At 42.2% G+C, this 16856-nt stretch overlaps 1 protein-coding gene across 1 annotated transcript in view; it reads right to left on the bottom strand.

Moving 5' to 3' along the window:
* The window catches only part of SMTNL2 (smoothelin like 2), a 166038-nt gene that overhangs the window by 36720 nt on the left and 112462 nt on the right, over positions 1-16856 (bottom strand). Inside the window, exon 7 of the mRNA XM_069761382.1 lies at positions 2783-2900. Coding sequence (XP_069617483.1) covers positions 2783-2900 — 118 coding nt within the window. The remainder of the gene's footprint in view (positions 1-2782; positions 2901-16856) is intronic.

Below are 16856 nucleotides of genomic sequence, written 5' to 3'. Positions count from 1 at the left end.
AACCTATTTCAAATTGTCGACTGAATCAACTATAATGACTTTTTTTTTTTTTTTCACAAAAGTTTCACTTTTCTTGTACATTTTCCCACGAGGGCTCACAGTCTGCAGGGGATGGGTGAGGATACATTAGGAAAGGGTAGAGCTGGTTGTGCGGCGGTTCAGTAGGTTGAGGATCACTGCAGGCTTGTCGGAAGAGGTGAGTCTTCAGGTTCTTTTTGAAGGTTTCTATGGTAGGCGAGAGTCTGATGTGTTGTGGTAGAGAGTTCCAGAGTGTGGGGGAAGCACAGGAGAAGTCTTGGACTTGGATGCGGTTGTGGGAAGAAGAGATGAGAGGGGAGTAGAGTAGGAGATCTTTAGAGGATCGGAGGTTGTGTGTAGGTAAGTACCAAGAAACCATGTCACAGATGTATGGAGGAGACAGGTTGTGGATGGCTTTGTATGTCATAGTAAGGGTTTTGAACTGGAGTCTCTGGGCGATATGAAGCCAGTGAAAGGCTTGGCATAGGGGAGAGGCTGGGGAATAGCAGGGAGACAGGTAGATTAGTCGGGCAGCAGTGTGTAGGATAGATTGGCGTGGTGCCAGAGGGGAGGCCAGAGAGTAGGAGGTTGCAGTAGTCAAGGTGGGAGATGAGAATGGCGTGCACTAGTGTTTTTGTGGTGTTGTGGTCTAGGAATGCGCGGATCTGGGAAATATTTTTGAGTTTGAGATGGCAGGAGGATGCAAGGGCTTGGATATGTGGCTTGAAAGAGAGGGCAGAGTCGAGGATCACCCCAAAGCACCAGGCGTGTGGGACTGGGCAAAGTGAGCAGCCATTGACATTGATAGATAGGTCTGGTGGAGGAGTAGAGCAAGATGGGGGAAAGATGATGAATTCTGTTTTGTCCATGTTCAGTTTTGGAAAGCGAGCAGAAAAGAAGGCCGAGATCGCAGACAGATAATGCTGGATTTTGGTAAGTAAGGAGGTGAGGTCAGGTCCAGATAGGTAGATCTGCGTGTCATTGGCGTAGAGATGATACTGCAAACCGTGGGATTCTATGAGCTGTCCCAGGCCAAAGGTGTAGATGGAGAAGAGTAGGGGTCCTAGAACAGAGCCTTGAGGGACACTGACAGACAAGGGCCAAGTGAGGAGGTAGTGTGGAGAGGGAGACACTGAATGTTCGGTCTGTCAGATATGACGAGATCCAGGATAGGGCCAAGTCTGTGATGCCAAGAGATGAGAGGATATGAAGCAGAAGGGAGTGGTCCACAGTGTCAAAGGCAGAAGACAGGTCCAGGAGAAGGACAGAGTAGTGTCGCTTGCTCTTGGCAGTTAGTAGGTCATTCGTGACTTTTGTTAAGGCAGTTTCAGGTGAGTGATGGGGTCGGAAACCAGATTGTAACCGGTCAAAGAGGGAGCAGGAGGAGAGGTGGGAGGACAGTTCAAGATGGACATGTTGTTCCAGTAGTTTTGAGGCATAAGGGAGAAGAGATATCAGGTTATAGTTAGATACAGAGGATGGGTCGAGGGAGGGCTTTTTGAGGATGGGTGTGATCTTAGCATGTTTGAAGAAAGAGGAGAAGACACCTGTTTTGAGAGGTTGAAGAGGTGTGTTAGGGTTGGGATGAAGACCGTGGCAAAGTTGGGTATGAGGTGGGGCGGGAGCGGTTCAAGCGTGCAAGTGGTGAGGTGTGATCTTGACAGGAGGGTGGAGAGCGGATCTTCCATCATGGTGGAGAAGCTGGTTTTGGAGGAACAGGGTTGAGCAGCTAAGAGGGGCATTGGGCGCTGTGACATTCATTTCTGCAGACAACTCCTCTTCCTTTGCACCTTCATTCTCATTTGTTTATGATACAAAATTACCCTCTGAAACAGATACATCACTTTCTGATTTAACATTAAAATTCTCTAGAAAAGATAAAATCGTTTCCCTAGAGATACGAAGTTGATAAGACATGATTGAAGGCAAGATTACAAAGTCTAAATGATAAACTGAACACAATGAGAACCAAGACAAGTTTAGACCTGCTACAACAAGTGTCAACATTCCCTGCTGTCTGAAACATTATACTGTAGCATTCAAAGGAGAAATTTCACTGGGGTCAAATTGATCCCCGACCCACTGTTCTAGTTATAAACAAAAAGTCACAAAGAAAACATATATTTCGTGGGTTGCAATATATATTGTAAAGAAAACAAAAAATAAAGTCACAGTACTTGGAGGAAAATGGTAAAAAACTGAATACATTTTGTAAGAATTTGCTCAGAGAGACAAGCTGCATCAACATGAAGGAGACATTATACAGCAGAGCTGAGCTGTCTTAATCTGAATAAAGCTCTGATGGGAGACAAGTCACAGAGCTCTGCACAATGTTTTTCTGTCTGCCTCTGTGCATCGCCTTCCTTCTCCATAGAGTATAATGGTTTGTGTCACAGGACACCGACTGTCTCCTCTAAGCACAAAGAGCTTGAGCTGTACTATTGATTTATGCAAAAGTTTGTTGAAAGTACAGTTCATTTTTAAATACTTTATCTACTTGATGTACACCAATGTATTCTAGAAGTATATGGTTATGAAAACTCTTCAAAAGTCATATCATAGCAGAGTTTATAGAGTTAAACATGGACCTCTATGAAATAGGTCATGTAGTTAAACCATCATAGTAGCAGTATTTTTGTGAAACTATGTAACAATAGAAAATAAACTAGAAGTAATTTTTGTGTCACACTTTGTTTATATACAGTTGTGAAATAAAAAAAAAACTCAGACAAGCAGCTGGATTACACAGTAGTCGACATCCTACCTTGTAACCAATGGTTTTAGAGCGGCACCATTCCAGGAGGATCTGTTTAATGCTGCTGGCACTGGCGACTCCAAAACTCTGAGACCTTTTCAGCTTCACCTTGGATTCCCCCTTGCTTCTATGAATAGCAACAAAAGGAGATTAATAATCAGAGGCTTGAATTTGCAGCACAGAAAGCTATGCTTTTATATGTTCTTCTGAACGATTTCGTAGCGAGAAGTTTTAGGAAAGAAAAAGCCAACAAATCACCATTTCAATAACTGCCATGCAGGTTGTCTAGCTTAAACACCCTATTAAATGGAAAATCCTCAGTCTGATAATGGAGTAAAAAATGTACCCATATTGCTACAGCTGGGTTAGAAGAGTATATACGGTACTTGCAGACCAAATACTTCTGGACGTTTCCTACAGATGTAACTATCCAGTGTCGGCCATACTCTGAATATAAAAACATTTGAAGTACATATCCCTCACTTGTCCTGATCGTGAAAGAGTAACTGTCGTTTTGATTTTTATTTCATAAATCAACAGTACACGTGAAATTAAGCAACTTAGAAATCTGCTTCTTTCTCTGCCAGAATTGATCAGTCATTATCAAAATTCTCAATTCTTGAGGTTAAATCTGTATTCAGTGAAGACAGACTCTCCCATTATTGAGATAGGAGAGGGCAGTTATTACTAAAGTTTTATCTCCCTCGAAGATCCTTATACAGTCTCATCTGACCTAGCCAGACAATGATTATTGTCTGCAGGCAACAAAGGCTTTATCCATTCTAATATTGTACAAAAATCTAAAACAAAAATGGATATACAGTACAGACCAAAAGTTTGGACACCTTCTCATTTAAAGATTTTTCTGTATTTTCATGACTATGAAAATTGTACATTCACACTGAAGGCATCAAAACTATGAACTAACAGTCATCAAAGCAAAAGGTGGCTACTTTGAAGAACCTAGAATATAAGACATAATTTCAGTTGTTTCACACTTTCTTGTTAAGTATATAATTCCACATGTGTTAACATGTGTTTTGATGCTTTCAGTGTGAATGTACAATTTTCTGTCTTTCTGTAACTTCCGTAACGGAAATCCCGCATCACTGATTGGTCTCGCCAGCTGCCTGTCATGGCTGCCACGACCAATCAGCGACGGGCACAGTCCGATTAGTCTCTCCCTACTCCCCTGCAGTCAGTGCCCGGCGCCCACATACTCCCCTCCAGTCACCGCTCACACAGGATTAATGCCAGCGGTAAGGGACCGCGTTATGCCGCGGGTAACGCACTCGGTTACCGCTGCTATTAACCCTGTGCCTCCCCAACTTTTTACTATTGATGCTGCCTATGCAGCATCAATAGTAAAAAATGTCATGTTAAAAATAATAGAAAAACAAAAAACCTGCTAATCTCACCTTCCGTAGTCCGCTGAGCCGCATGCGGCCTCCGCCAGCTTCCTTTCCCAGAGATGCATTGCGAAATTACCCAGAAGACTGAGCGGTCTCGCGAGACCGCTAAGTCATCTGGGTAATTTCGTAATGCATCCTGGGAACGGAAGATGGCGGCAGCCGCGCAAGCATCGCCAGAGCTTCGTTGGATCCAGGCGGGTGAGTATATATCTATTTTTTATTTTATAGAAACTCAAAAAAAGAGGCAGCACTCCATTTCTTCAGTGAAAATGTGGAAGATTTAATCAACCCACTTTACTGGGCGACGTTTCGGCTCCATCTGAGCCTTTCTCAAGTAAAGTGGGTTGATTAAATCTTCCACATTTTCACTGAAGAAATGGAGTGCTGCCTTTTTTTTTTGAGTTTCTATGAACTTGGTGCAATCGTTGGACTGGTTGCCTGGGGCCTTGCACCCGAAGATAAGTAATAGTGTTGTGCTGTTCCCTTTTCTTACTATATTTTTTATTTTAAATATTTTTTTAACAGGGATATGTGCCCACACTGCTATATACTGCGTGGGCTGTGTTATATACTGCGTGGGCTGTGTTATATACTGCGTGGGCTGTGTTATATACTGCGTGGGCTGTGTTATATACTGCGTGGGCTGTGTTATATATTATGTGGGCAGTGTTATATATTATGTGGGCAGTGTTATATACTACGTCGCCTGTGTTATATACTGCGTGGGCTGTGTTATTATAGTGCATGGGCTGTGTTATATACTGTTTGGCCTGTGTTATATAATGCGTGGCCACTGTTATATATTGCGTGGCCTGTATTAACACATCGGGTATTCTACAGTATGTATGTATGTAAGTAAGTATATATCAGCCACATAGTATATAGCAAAGGCCACGTACTATTTGTCTGCTATATACCAAGTGGCCTGTGCTATATACTATGTGGCTGCTATATACATACATATTCTAGAATACCCAATGTGTTAGAATCGGGCCTCTTACACCTCTCATTTTCTCCCTTACACTTCTCATTTTCCCCCTCACTCCTCTCATTCCCCCCTAACACTTGTCATTTCGACCTCACATCTGTCATTTTCCGATCACTCCACTATTTTCCCTCACTCCTCTCATTTTGCACTCACACCTTTTCATTTTCACCTCACACCCCTCATTTTCACCTCAGTATATACATGTTTGTCATCTCCCTTATATATAGTATACACCTGTATGTCTTCTCTTGTATATAGTATATACCTGTATGTCATCTCCCCTGTAAATAGTATATACCTGCTGTATGTCATCTCCTCCTGTACATTGTATATACCCATGTGTCATCTCCTCCTGTATATATTATATACCTGTATGTCATCTTTTCTGTATATACTATATACACCTGTATGTCATCTCCTCCTATATATAGTATATACCTGCATGTCATCTCCTGTATATAGTATATACCTGTATGTCATCTCCCCTGTATATAGTATATACCTGCTGTATGTCATCTCCTCCTCTATATACCTATGTGTCATCTCCTCTTTTATATAGTATATACCTGTAAGTCATCTCCTCCTGTTTATAGTATATACCTGTGTATCATCTGCTCCTGTATATAGTATATACCTGTGTGTCATCTCCTCCAGTATATACCTGTATGTCATCTTCTCCTGTATATAGTATATACCAGTGTGTCATCTCCACTGTATATAGTATATACCTGTGTGTCATCTCCCCTGTATATATTATATACCTGTGTGTCATCTTCCCAGTATATAGTATGTACCTGTATGTCATCTCTCCTGTATACAGTATATACCAGTGTGTCATCTCCTCCTGTATATAGTATATACCTGTGTGTCATGTCCTCCTGTATATAGTATATACCTGTAAGTCATCTCCTCCTGTATATAGTATATACCTGTGTGACATCTGCTCCTGTATAGAGTATATACCTGTGTGTCATCTGCTCCTGTATATAGTATATACCTGTGTCATCTCCTCCTGTATATAGCATATACATGTGTGTCATTTCTCCTGTATATAGTATATACCTGTGTGTCATCTCCCCTGTATATAGTATATACCTGTGTGTCATCTCCTCCTGTATTAGACCTCGTTAACACGTTATTTGCTCAGTATTTTTACCTCAGTATTTGTAAGCTAAATTGGCAGCCTGATAAATCCCCAGCCAACAGGAAGCCCTCCCCCTGGCAGTATATATTAGCTCACACATACACATAATAGACAGGTCATGTGACTGACAGCTGCCGTATTTCCTATATAGTACATTTATTGCTCTTGTAGTTTGTCTGCTTATTAATCAGATTTTTATTTTTGAAGGATAATACCAGACTTGTGTGTGTTTTAGGGCGAGTTTCGTTTGTCAAGTTGTGTGTGTTGAGTTGCATGTGGCTACATGCATGTAGCGACTTTTGTGAGATGAGTTTTGTGTGGCGACATGCATGTAGCAACTTTTTGTGTGTCGAGTTGCATGTGACAGGTTAGTGTAGCAAGTTGTGTGCAGCAAGTTTTGCGCATGGCGAGTTTTATGTGTGGTGCGTTTTGAGTATGTGCAAGTTTTGTGTGAGGCAACTTTTGCATGTGTTGCAACTTTTGTGCATGTGGCAATTTTTCCTCGTGTGCAAGTTTTGCGTGTGGCGAGTTTTCCATGAGGTGAGTTTTGCACGTGTGGCGAGTTTTGCGTGAGCCTAGTTTTGCATGTGGCGAGTTTTTCGCGTGGCGAGTTTTTCGCGGCGACTTTTGTGTTTCGACTTATGTGGTGAGGTTGGTGTATGTGTGGTGAAATGTGTGCTGAGGGTGGTATATGTGTTCAAGCACGTGGTAGTTTGTGGTGCCTTTTGTGTGTGTTTTCATATCCCCGTGTGTGGTGAGTATCCCATGTCAGGGCCCCACCTTAGCAACTGTACGGTATATACTGTTTGGCGCCATCGCTCTCACTCTTTAAGTCCCCCTTGTTCACATCTGGCAGCTGTCAATTTGCCTCCAACACTTTTCCTTTCACTTCTTCCCCATTATGTAGATAGGGGAAAAATTGTTTGGTGAATTGGAAAGCGCGGGGTTAAAATTTCACCTCACAACATAGCCTATGACGCTCTTGGGGTCCAGACGTGTGACTGTGCAAAATTTTGTGGCTGTAGCTGCAACGGTGCAGATGCCAATCCCAGACACACACACACACACACACACACACATTCAGCTTTATATATTAGAGAGATATATATTATATATATATATATTACAAGATCCAAGTCTTCCAGTAATTTGGGAACTAAAGTCACAAATATAATATGGCAAGTTTTAGCAGAAATTCTAATTAATAGACAGATCTATAGCAACATCTATCCATTTATCGAATGTGTTGTAAGACTAACATATGAAAGTACTTGTGAGATAAACAAAATTAGACTCAATCCACAGCACATTACAATGAAAATCTATTTTATCCCTCAAGCTAAACAATGACCCCAATGTACAAGGAAAACAAACGGCATCACTTGCATTTCCCATAGGATTCAACACCCAAGCGCACACTGAACTTGTTGAAAATGTCTCCAAACACTATAGCAGCTTAATACAAACATGTATGAGAACAATGTAAAGTTTATAATAACCATAAAAAAGGGAAAAGGCCACCCACGGGAGTAAAAGTACAGATGGTTCATATAACTTATGAATGATCAGACACTGTATGAAAAACAATCCAGAACCCAACAGTGAAGTGTACATTACAAATTATGCCAAACACTGCCCTGCCTGCAGGCAGCTCTGTACAAAGAAGCAAACAGGCAAAATACATCATGCAAACTATCATAAGTGGCATTTAAAAAGGTAAAATAAGTGTTGTGTAAAAAGAGTCAGCACCTAAAAGCAACCTTAGGGTATGTTCACATGAAATTATGTTTCCTAGAAAATTATATATATTTATTTCACATCATCGTAAAATCAGGACTGACATAACGAAGCCAGACTTTAAATAGAAACTGTTCCTGTGATACCTCAGATCGCTCCCGAGTAGCATTGTTACACAGAACCATGTGTCAGATAAATAGGTCCCACGTTACAATGTAAACTACACCCAGGGGTGGAGATATAGTGATCACCTACCCACCCTAACTCTTCACTGCTCACAATTAGAGCTGGCCCCAACATGGCCGATTAACCCCAGACACCTTCCAGGCATCACATGCCCCAGAGCCTGTGAGAAATCAGTAGCATAAAGGAAAGCATATAAGATTTCTCAACAAGACTGCTAATATGAGGCATACAGGTAGGACTAGTTTAACAATTCTATTACCTGCATGCCCATATTAATAGGTCATATACATTATAGACCAAAAGTTTGGACACACCTTCTAATTTAAAGATTTTTCTGTATTTTCATGACTATGAAAATTGTACATTCACACTGAAGGCATCAAAACTATGAATTAACACATGTGGAATTATATACTTAACAAGAAAGTGTGAAACAACTGAAATTATGTCTTATATTCTAGGTTCTTCAAAGTAGCTCCTCTACTTGTATTTGCATATTTGGGGGCAGTGTTCTGGATCACTGCGTTGAGAAACACGTGATGGTGTCTCCGCGGTGTTGGATGTTTTGGTCTCCACGAGGTCAATCATCCGTGCCTTTATAGACTTTCTACTAGGCACTGCTCCTGATAGCCAGTTTCCTACTCCACACTGATGAGGCGCAAAAACCCCGAAACAGCTGTCTGTGGATGGATACCATGCTTGGCATAGGTGGTTTTCCTTTATTGGATGTTTTCCTTTATTGGATGCTGCCCTTCCCTTGGTTGTTCCTTCCCGGTGAAAGGCCTGGCTATTCACTGCCTGCGTTGAGAAACACGTGATGGTGTCTCCGCAGCTCCTCTACTTGCATTTGCATATTTGGGGGCAGTGTTCTGGATCACTGCGTTGAGAAACACGTGATGGTGTCTCCGCGGTGTTGGATGTTTTGGTCTCCACGAGGTCAATCATCCGTGCCTTTATCTAACCCATATACAGTCATGGCCAAAAATATTGACACCCCTGCAATTCTGTCAGATAATACTAATTTTCTTCCTGAAAATGATTGCAAACACAAGGTATTATTATCTTCATTTAATTTTGTCTTAAATGAAAAAACACAAAAAGAATTGCCCTAAAGCCAAATTGGATATAATTCCACACCAAACATAAAAAAGGGGGTGGACAAAAGTATTGGCACTGTTCAAAAAAATCATGTGATGCTTCTCTAATTTGTGTAATTAACAGCACCTGTAACTTACCTGTGGCACCTAACAGGTGTGGGCAATAACTAAATCACACTTGCAGCCAGTTGACATGGATTAAAGTTGACTCAACCTCTGTCCTGTGTCCGTGTGTGTACCACATTGAGCATGGAGAAAAGAAAGAAGACCAAAGAACTGTCTGAGGACTTGAGAAACCAAATTGTGAGGAAGCATGAGCAATCTCAAGGCTACAAGTCCATCTCCAAAGACCTGAATGTTCCTGTGTCTACTGTGCGCAGTGTAATCAAGAAGTTTAAAGCCCATGGCACTGTGGCTAACCTCCCTAGATGTGGACGGAAAAGAAAAATTGACAAGAGATTTCAACGCTAGATTGTGCGTATGTTGGATGAAGAACCTCGACTAACATCCAAACAAGTTCAAGCTGCCCTGCAGTCTGAGGGTACAACAGTGTCAACCCGTACTATCCGTCGGCATTTGAATGAAAAGGGACTCTATGGTAGGAGACCCAGGAAGACCCCACTTCTTACCCCGAGACATAAAAAAGCCAGGCTGGAGTTTGCCAAATCTTACCTGAAAAAAAGCCTAAAATGTTTTGGAAGAATGTTCTCTGATCAGGTGAGACAAAAGTAGAGCTTTTTGGGCAAAGGCATCAACATAGAGTTTACAGGAGAAAAAAAAAAAAAGAGGCATTCAAAGAAAAGAACACGGTCCCTACAGTCAAACATGGCGGAGGTTCCCTGATGTTTTGGGGTTGCTTTGCTGCCTCTGGCACTGGACTGCTTGACCGTGTGCATGGCTTATGAAGTCTGAAGACTGCCAACAAATTTTGCAGCATGATGTAGGGCCCAGTGTGAGAAAGCTGGGTCTCCCTCAGTGGTCATGGGTCTTCCAGCAGGACAATGACCCAAAACACACTTCAAAAAGCACTAGAAAATGGTTTGAGAGAAAGCACTGGAGACTTCTAAGGTGGCCAGCAATGAGTCCAGACCTGAATCCCATAGAACACCTGTGGAGATATCTAAAAATGGCAGGTTGGAGAAGGCACCCTTCAAATATCAGGGACCTGGAGCAGTTTGCCAAAGAAGAATGGTCTAAAATTCCAGCAGAGCATTGTAAGAAACTCATTGATTGTTACCGGAAGCGGTTGGTCACAGTTATTTTGGCTAAAGGTTGTGTAACCAATTATTAGGCTGAAAGTGCCAATACTTTTGTCTGGCCCATTTTTGGAGTTTTGTGTGAAATGAACAATGTTTTGCTTTTTGCTTCATTCTCTTTTGTGTTTTTTCATTTAAGACAAATTAAATGAGGATAATAATACCAAATAATTTGTGTTTGCAATCATTTTCAGGAAGAAACTGAGTATTATCTGACAGAATTGCAGGGGTGTCAATACTTTTGGCCATGACTGTAGCTAAAAAGGCTTTTGTAGCAGTCTCATCCTTATTGGGGTCCTGAAACAATATAAACATGGATGAAGACTGGATGAAACAAAGGGCCTGTATCTTCAAGGTATCCATGAAGACAAATCCTAATGTCTAACTAAAAGAGTCACCTCACCCTGAGATTTTGATTCTCACAGAGAGAAGCGAGAAACATCTCTTGGAGTCTATGAAACCTAGTAGCCACGTTAGGACGAAATGCTGGGTCAGGTTTTACAACAACCCTATCCTGAAGGAAAGGTATTAAATAAACAAAAACAAAACACAGCCATGTGAAAAACGCTATTAACCTGCAGATATGAGGATAATCTGCAGGTTAATAGAGCTTTGAAGCTGTGCCGCCACCGCACTGAAAGCCCAGCTACCAGAAGGTAATGAACTTTATTCTTCCTGGCAGCCTAGGACTTTCAGTCTTAGAGGTGCGGCCAGCATAGCTTCAGTCACCGCTCAGTATACAGTAAGCGACGGTTGTAACGCTGACCCGGCACTGACTGACAGTCAGCTCTACAGTGCACCAGTGCCAAGCCGGCTGTCAGTCAATGACGTGGAGTGGTTAAAGCCGCAGCTTATTATGTACTGTGCGATGACTAAAGCTGCGCCTCTATGACTGAAAGCCCGAGGCTGCTGGGAGGAATAAAGTTAATTTCCTCCCGGTAGCCGGAATGTCAGTGCGGTGGCCGCATGATGTAAGAAGGCTATTAACCTGATTAAATTTATTAAATTAGATTAAATCTGATATGACACATTCCCTTTAAGTTTCTTTTCTACATTTCAATTCCTAAAGCTTTTTTTTCCTGAAAAAAAAAACAAAAAGCCTCCAAATTTGGTCACTAGATTTATTAAAAAGTATAAAAAAAAAGGCTACAAAACCCACAAACGTCTTCACTGTATCAATAAGGCCCTTAAAAGATGGCTTGGTAGATATTTTGGGCTTAAGTTCTGAACACTAAAGTAAGGTATATAAGTAGTCCAACTATGCCATATTAATATTACTGAACTAAAAATACGATCATTTACATGATTGCAATCATTTTGCCCCGATTATGTAACTATGCACACAAAAAACCTGGGTAATACTGCTATCAATGGAGCACTGCATAAAAGGGATAAAAACATGAGCACTGCCATCCTGCCAAAACATCTTTATTCAATTCCATTCCTCTTTACATGGTTCGTCAATGAAGCTTGCTGCAATGAGCCCACTACTTATATTTCCCGCTCTGTGCTGACTGATGTATGGCCGTTGCCTATATTTAGGTTTGACAGTATAATCGTAAACTAAGTTTCCAATTTTGCATCAGTCACAAACATTTTTAAAGAACATAAAAACCACTTGTCTATAAAATGCTAAATAAAATGTAGTCTGCCGAAATATTCTAAGCATGTAGTCACAAGATTAATAGCCAGTGCATATTTACCCAAGAGATAATCATCCTTGACTACTCCTGTACCTGTCTCTAAAAAATGTAGTCATCACAAACCATACAGAGCATGAATTCCATTGCCAAGAGGTACGCTTTCTGACATACAGTGCACTTTCTTAAATGCAAGATGAACGGATCAATGAGAGCATTAGAATTTAAAGCAAACCACCACTCAGAGTGGTTGAATGTGCTACTTCTATACGAAGAAAAATAGTTAAAAACTATGGATGATAGCAGTCCAATATACCGTATATACTCGAGTATAAGCCAACCCGAGTATAAGCCGACCCCCCTAATTTTGCCACAAAAAACTGGGAAAACTTATTGACTCGAGTATAAGCCTAGGGTGGAAAATGGAGCAGCTACCGGTAAATGTCAAAAATAAAAATAGATGCTCCATACCGTTAATTATGGCCCCATAGCTGTGCCATATAATGCTCTGCACCGTTCATTATTGCCCCATAGCTGTGCCATATAGTGCTCTGCACCGTTCATTATTGCCCCATAGCTGTGCCATATAGTGCTCTGCACCGTTCATTATTGCCCCATAGCTGTGCCATATAGTGCTCTGCACCGTTCATTTTTGCCCCATAGATTCTCCATATAGTGCTCTGCACCGTTCATTCTTGCCCCATAGCTGTGCCATATAGTGCTCTGCACCGTTCATTATTGCCCCATAGCTGTGCCATATAGTGCTCTGCACCGTTCATTATTGCCCCATAGCTGTGCCATATAGTGCTCTGCACCGTTCATTATTGCCCCATAGCTGTGCCATATAGTGCTCTGCACCGTTCATTATTGCCCCATAGCTGTGCCATATAGTGCTCTGCACCGTTCATTATTGCCCCATAGCTGTGCCATATAGTGCTCTGCACCGTTCATTATTGCCCCATAGCTGTGCCATATAGTGCCCTGCACCGTTCATTATTGCCCCATAGCTGTGCCATATAGTGCTCTGCACCGTTCATTATTGCCCCATAGCTGTGCCATATAGTGCCCTGCACCGTTCATTCTTGCCCCATAGCTGTGCCATATAGTGCCCTGCACCGTTCATTCTTGCCCCATAGCTGTGCCATATAGTGCTCTGCACAATTCATTCTTGCCCCATAGCTGTGCCATATAGTGCTCTGCACCGTTCATTTTTGCCCCATACATGCTCCATATAAAGCTGTGCCATTGCTGCTGCTGCTGCAATAATAATAAAAAAAAGCCATACTCACCTCTCTTGCTTGCAGCTCCTCAGCGTCTCGTCCCGGCGTCTCTCTGCACTGACTGATCAGGCAGAGGGCGTCGCGCACACTATATGCGTCATCGCGCCCTCTGACCTGCACAGTCAGAGCGCAGAGACGCCGGGAAGACAGAGCGGTGCCCGGCGGGTGGAACGTAGACAGGTGAATATAAAATACCTAGTCCCGGCGCTCCTGACGCTGCCCCTGCCTGTCACACTGTCTCCGGGTGCCGCAGCTCTTCCTGTCAGCGGTCACTGGCACCGCTCAGAGGAATGAATATGTGGCTCCACCCCTATGGGAGTGGAGTCCATATTCATTTCTCTAATGAGCGGTCCCACGTGACCGCTGAACAGTGGAAGAGCTGTGGCACCCGGAGACAGTGTGACAGGCAGGGGCAGCGTCAGGAGCGCCGGGACTAGGTGAGTATGCCTCAGCGCCCTCTCCCCCTCAGCCGCCGCCCCTGCCGCCCACCGTGACTCGAGTATAAGCCGAGAGGGGCACTTTTAGCCCAAAAATTTGGGCTGAAAATCTCAGCTTATACTCGAGTATATACGGTAATTATGTACATTTTCAGTGTTCTGTAAGCATACATACAGTGGCATGTAAAAGTTTGGGTACCCCTCTGGTCAAAATGAATGTTATTGCGAACAGTTAAGCAATCTGAAGATTAAGTGATCTCTAAAATGCCTAAAGTTAAAGATGACATTTCCTTTTTTTGCCTAAAATACAAAGGTAAATTTTTACATTTTAAAAATTACAAAAAGGAGAATGGGCCAATGCAAAAGTTTGGACACCCCTGGAGATTTATGGTCTCAGATACCATTGATCAAGGTTTCAGACCTTAATTAACCTGTTAGGGTTATGGCTTGTTCACTATCATTATTAGGAAAGGCCAGGTGATGCAAATCTCTCAGCTTTAGAAAAACCCAGCCTTGTACCTTGTACCAAAAAAAATAGCAGCCATTAGTTCTTCCAAGCAGCTGCCTAGCACTCTGAAAATTAAACTGGTGGAGGCCCACAAAGCAGGAAAAGGTTATAAGAAGACAGCCAAGCATTTTCAAGTTGCCCTTTCCTCAGTTCGAAATGTAATTAAGAAATAGCATTTAACAGGGACACTGGAGGTCAAGATAAGGTCTGGAAGACCAAGCAAAATTTCAGTGAGAGCTGCTTGTAGGATTACCTGAGAGGAAAATCAGAATCCCTGCTAGACTGCAAAAGACATTAAGAAATATTTAGCAGGCCAAGTTGTGAAACATTGTTCTACTGTTCAGAGACACAGCACAAATATGGCCTTCAAGAAAGAGTTTATCAGAAGGAAACCTCTCCTGCTTCCCCACCATAAAATTCAGCATCAGAAGTATGCAAAAGAACATCTAAACAAGCCTGATGCCTTTTGGAATCAAGTCCTGCGGACCGATGAGGTTAAAATACAACTCTTTGGCCACAAAGATCAAAGGTATGGGTGGAGGAAAAAAGGGCACAGAATATCAGGAAAAGAACATCTCGCCAACCATTAAGCATGGGGGTGGATCAATCATGTTTGGGGGTTATGTTGCAGCCAACGGCACAGGGAACATTTCTAGGGTAGAGGGAACAAAGGATTCAAATGAAATTTGAACACATTATTGATGCAAACATAACACCATCTGTAAAAAAGCTGAAGTTGAAAAGGGGATGACTTGCTCAAATGGACAATGATCCTAAACACATGTCAAAATCCACAACAGACTACCTCAAAAGGCACAAGCTGAAGGTTTTACAATGGCCCTCACAGTCCCCTGATCTAAACCACATTGAAAATCTGTGGCTAGACCACAAAATTGCAGTAAATACAAGATGACCCAGGAATCTCACAGACCTGGAATAATTTTCCAAGGATGAAGGGATGAAAATCCCTAAAACAAGAATTAAAAGACTCTTGGCTGGCTGCAAAGAGTGTTTACAATCAGTGATAATTTCAAAAGAGATATATCTATTTTTTTTTTTTAATGATCTACATTTCAAAAATTACAAAAAGAAAAACGTGCTTACAAGTGTTTGTGCATCCTGCATGGTTCATTCATGGTTCAAAAAAAAAAAAAAAAAAAGAATACACATTATATATATATATATATATATATATATATATATACATATATATTTTAGATATTAAAATCTTTATACATTATCATTAATAATATATAACATAATATACAAGATACATATTTTTACTTTAGGCCCTTTAGAGATCATTTCATCAACTTGCTTAACTGTCCACAATAGCAATTTTTCCCAGGGGTGCACAAACTTTTACATGCCATTGAATTGTAATACGCTGGATTTATAAACATGTCTCATTACACTGTCCAGATTAGGAGAGAATGTTGGCAAATTTATGTTCAATGACAGCAGGAGAAGAACAGAAGACCAGTCTGGAAACTTCTTTCTACTGACCAGTGACTGCCAGACAAAAATGTTAAAGATGGCCGAGATCCTGCCAGATGGTGACCATTTGTTAAAGCATCATTCCAGTGTTCTGTTTTGTTTTACTTCAGAACTGGATTGCTGTCACTAATCTAAGTTCGTTGACCCACCTCCATCTTCAGCTCTTTCAAGCACACAGGTCCAGTGTCGACATCTTGTGACCGCAACTTCTCACTGGCACAAAGTCAGAAGTAAAGGTCACATTTTCTCAAAGTAAAGGCCCCGTCACACATAGCGAGATCGCTAGCGAGATCGCTGCTGAGTCACAAGTTTTGTGACGCAACAGCGATCTCAGTAGCGATCTCGCTATGTGTGACACGTACCAGCGATCAGCCCCCTGCTGTGAGATCGCTGGTCGTGTCGGAATGGCCTGGGCCATTTTTTGATCGTTGAGGTCCCGCTGACATCGCTGAATCGGCGTGTGTGACGCCGATTCAGCGATGTCTTCGCTGGTAACCAGGGTAAACATCGGGTAACTAAGCGCAGGGCCGCGCTTAGTAACCCGATGTTTACCCTGGTTACCATCCTAAAAGTAAAAAAACAAACGCTACATACTTACCTATCGCTGTCTGTCCTCGGCGCTCTGCTTCTCTGGTCTGGCTGTGAGCGCCGGTCAGCCGGAAAGCAGAGCGGTGACGTCACCGCTCTACTTTCCGGCCGCTGTGCTCACAGCCAGACCAGAGAAGCAGAGCACCGAGGACAGACAGCGATAGGCAAGTATGTAGCGTTTTTTTTTTTTTACTTTAACGATGGTAACCAGGGTAAACATCGGGTTACTAAGCGCGGCCCTGCGCTTAGTTACCCGATGTTTACCCTGGTTACCGGGGACCTCGGGATCGTTGGTCGCTGGAGAGCGGTCTGT

Source organism: Ranitomeya imitator, chromosome 3 (genome assembly GCF_032444005.1).
Source record: "Ranitomeya imitator isolate aRanImi1 chromosome 3, aRanImi1.pri, whole genome shotgun sequence".
NCBI classification, from domain to species: Eukaryota; Metazoa; Chordata; class Amphibia; order Anura; family Dendrobatidae; genus Ranitomeya; species Ranitomeya imitator.
This window is presented reverse-complemented; position numbering and strand designations above follow the sequence as displayed.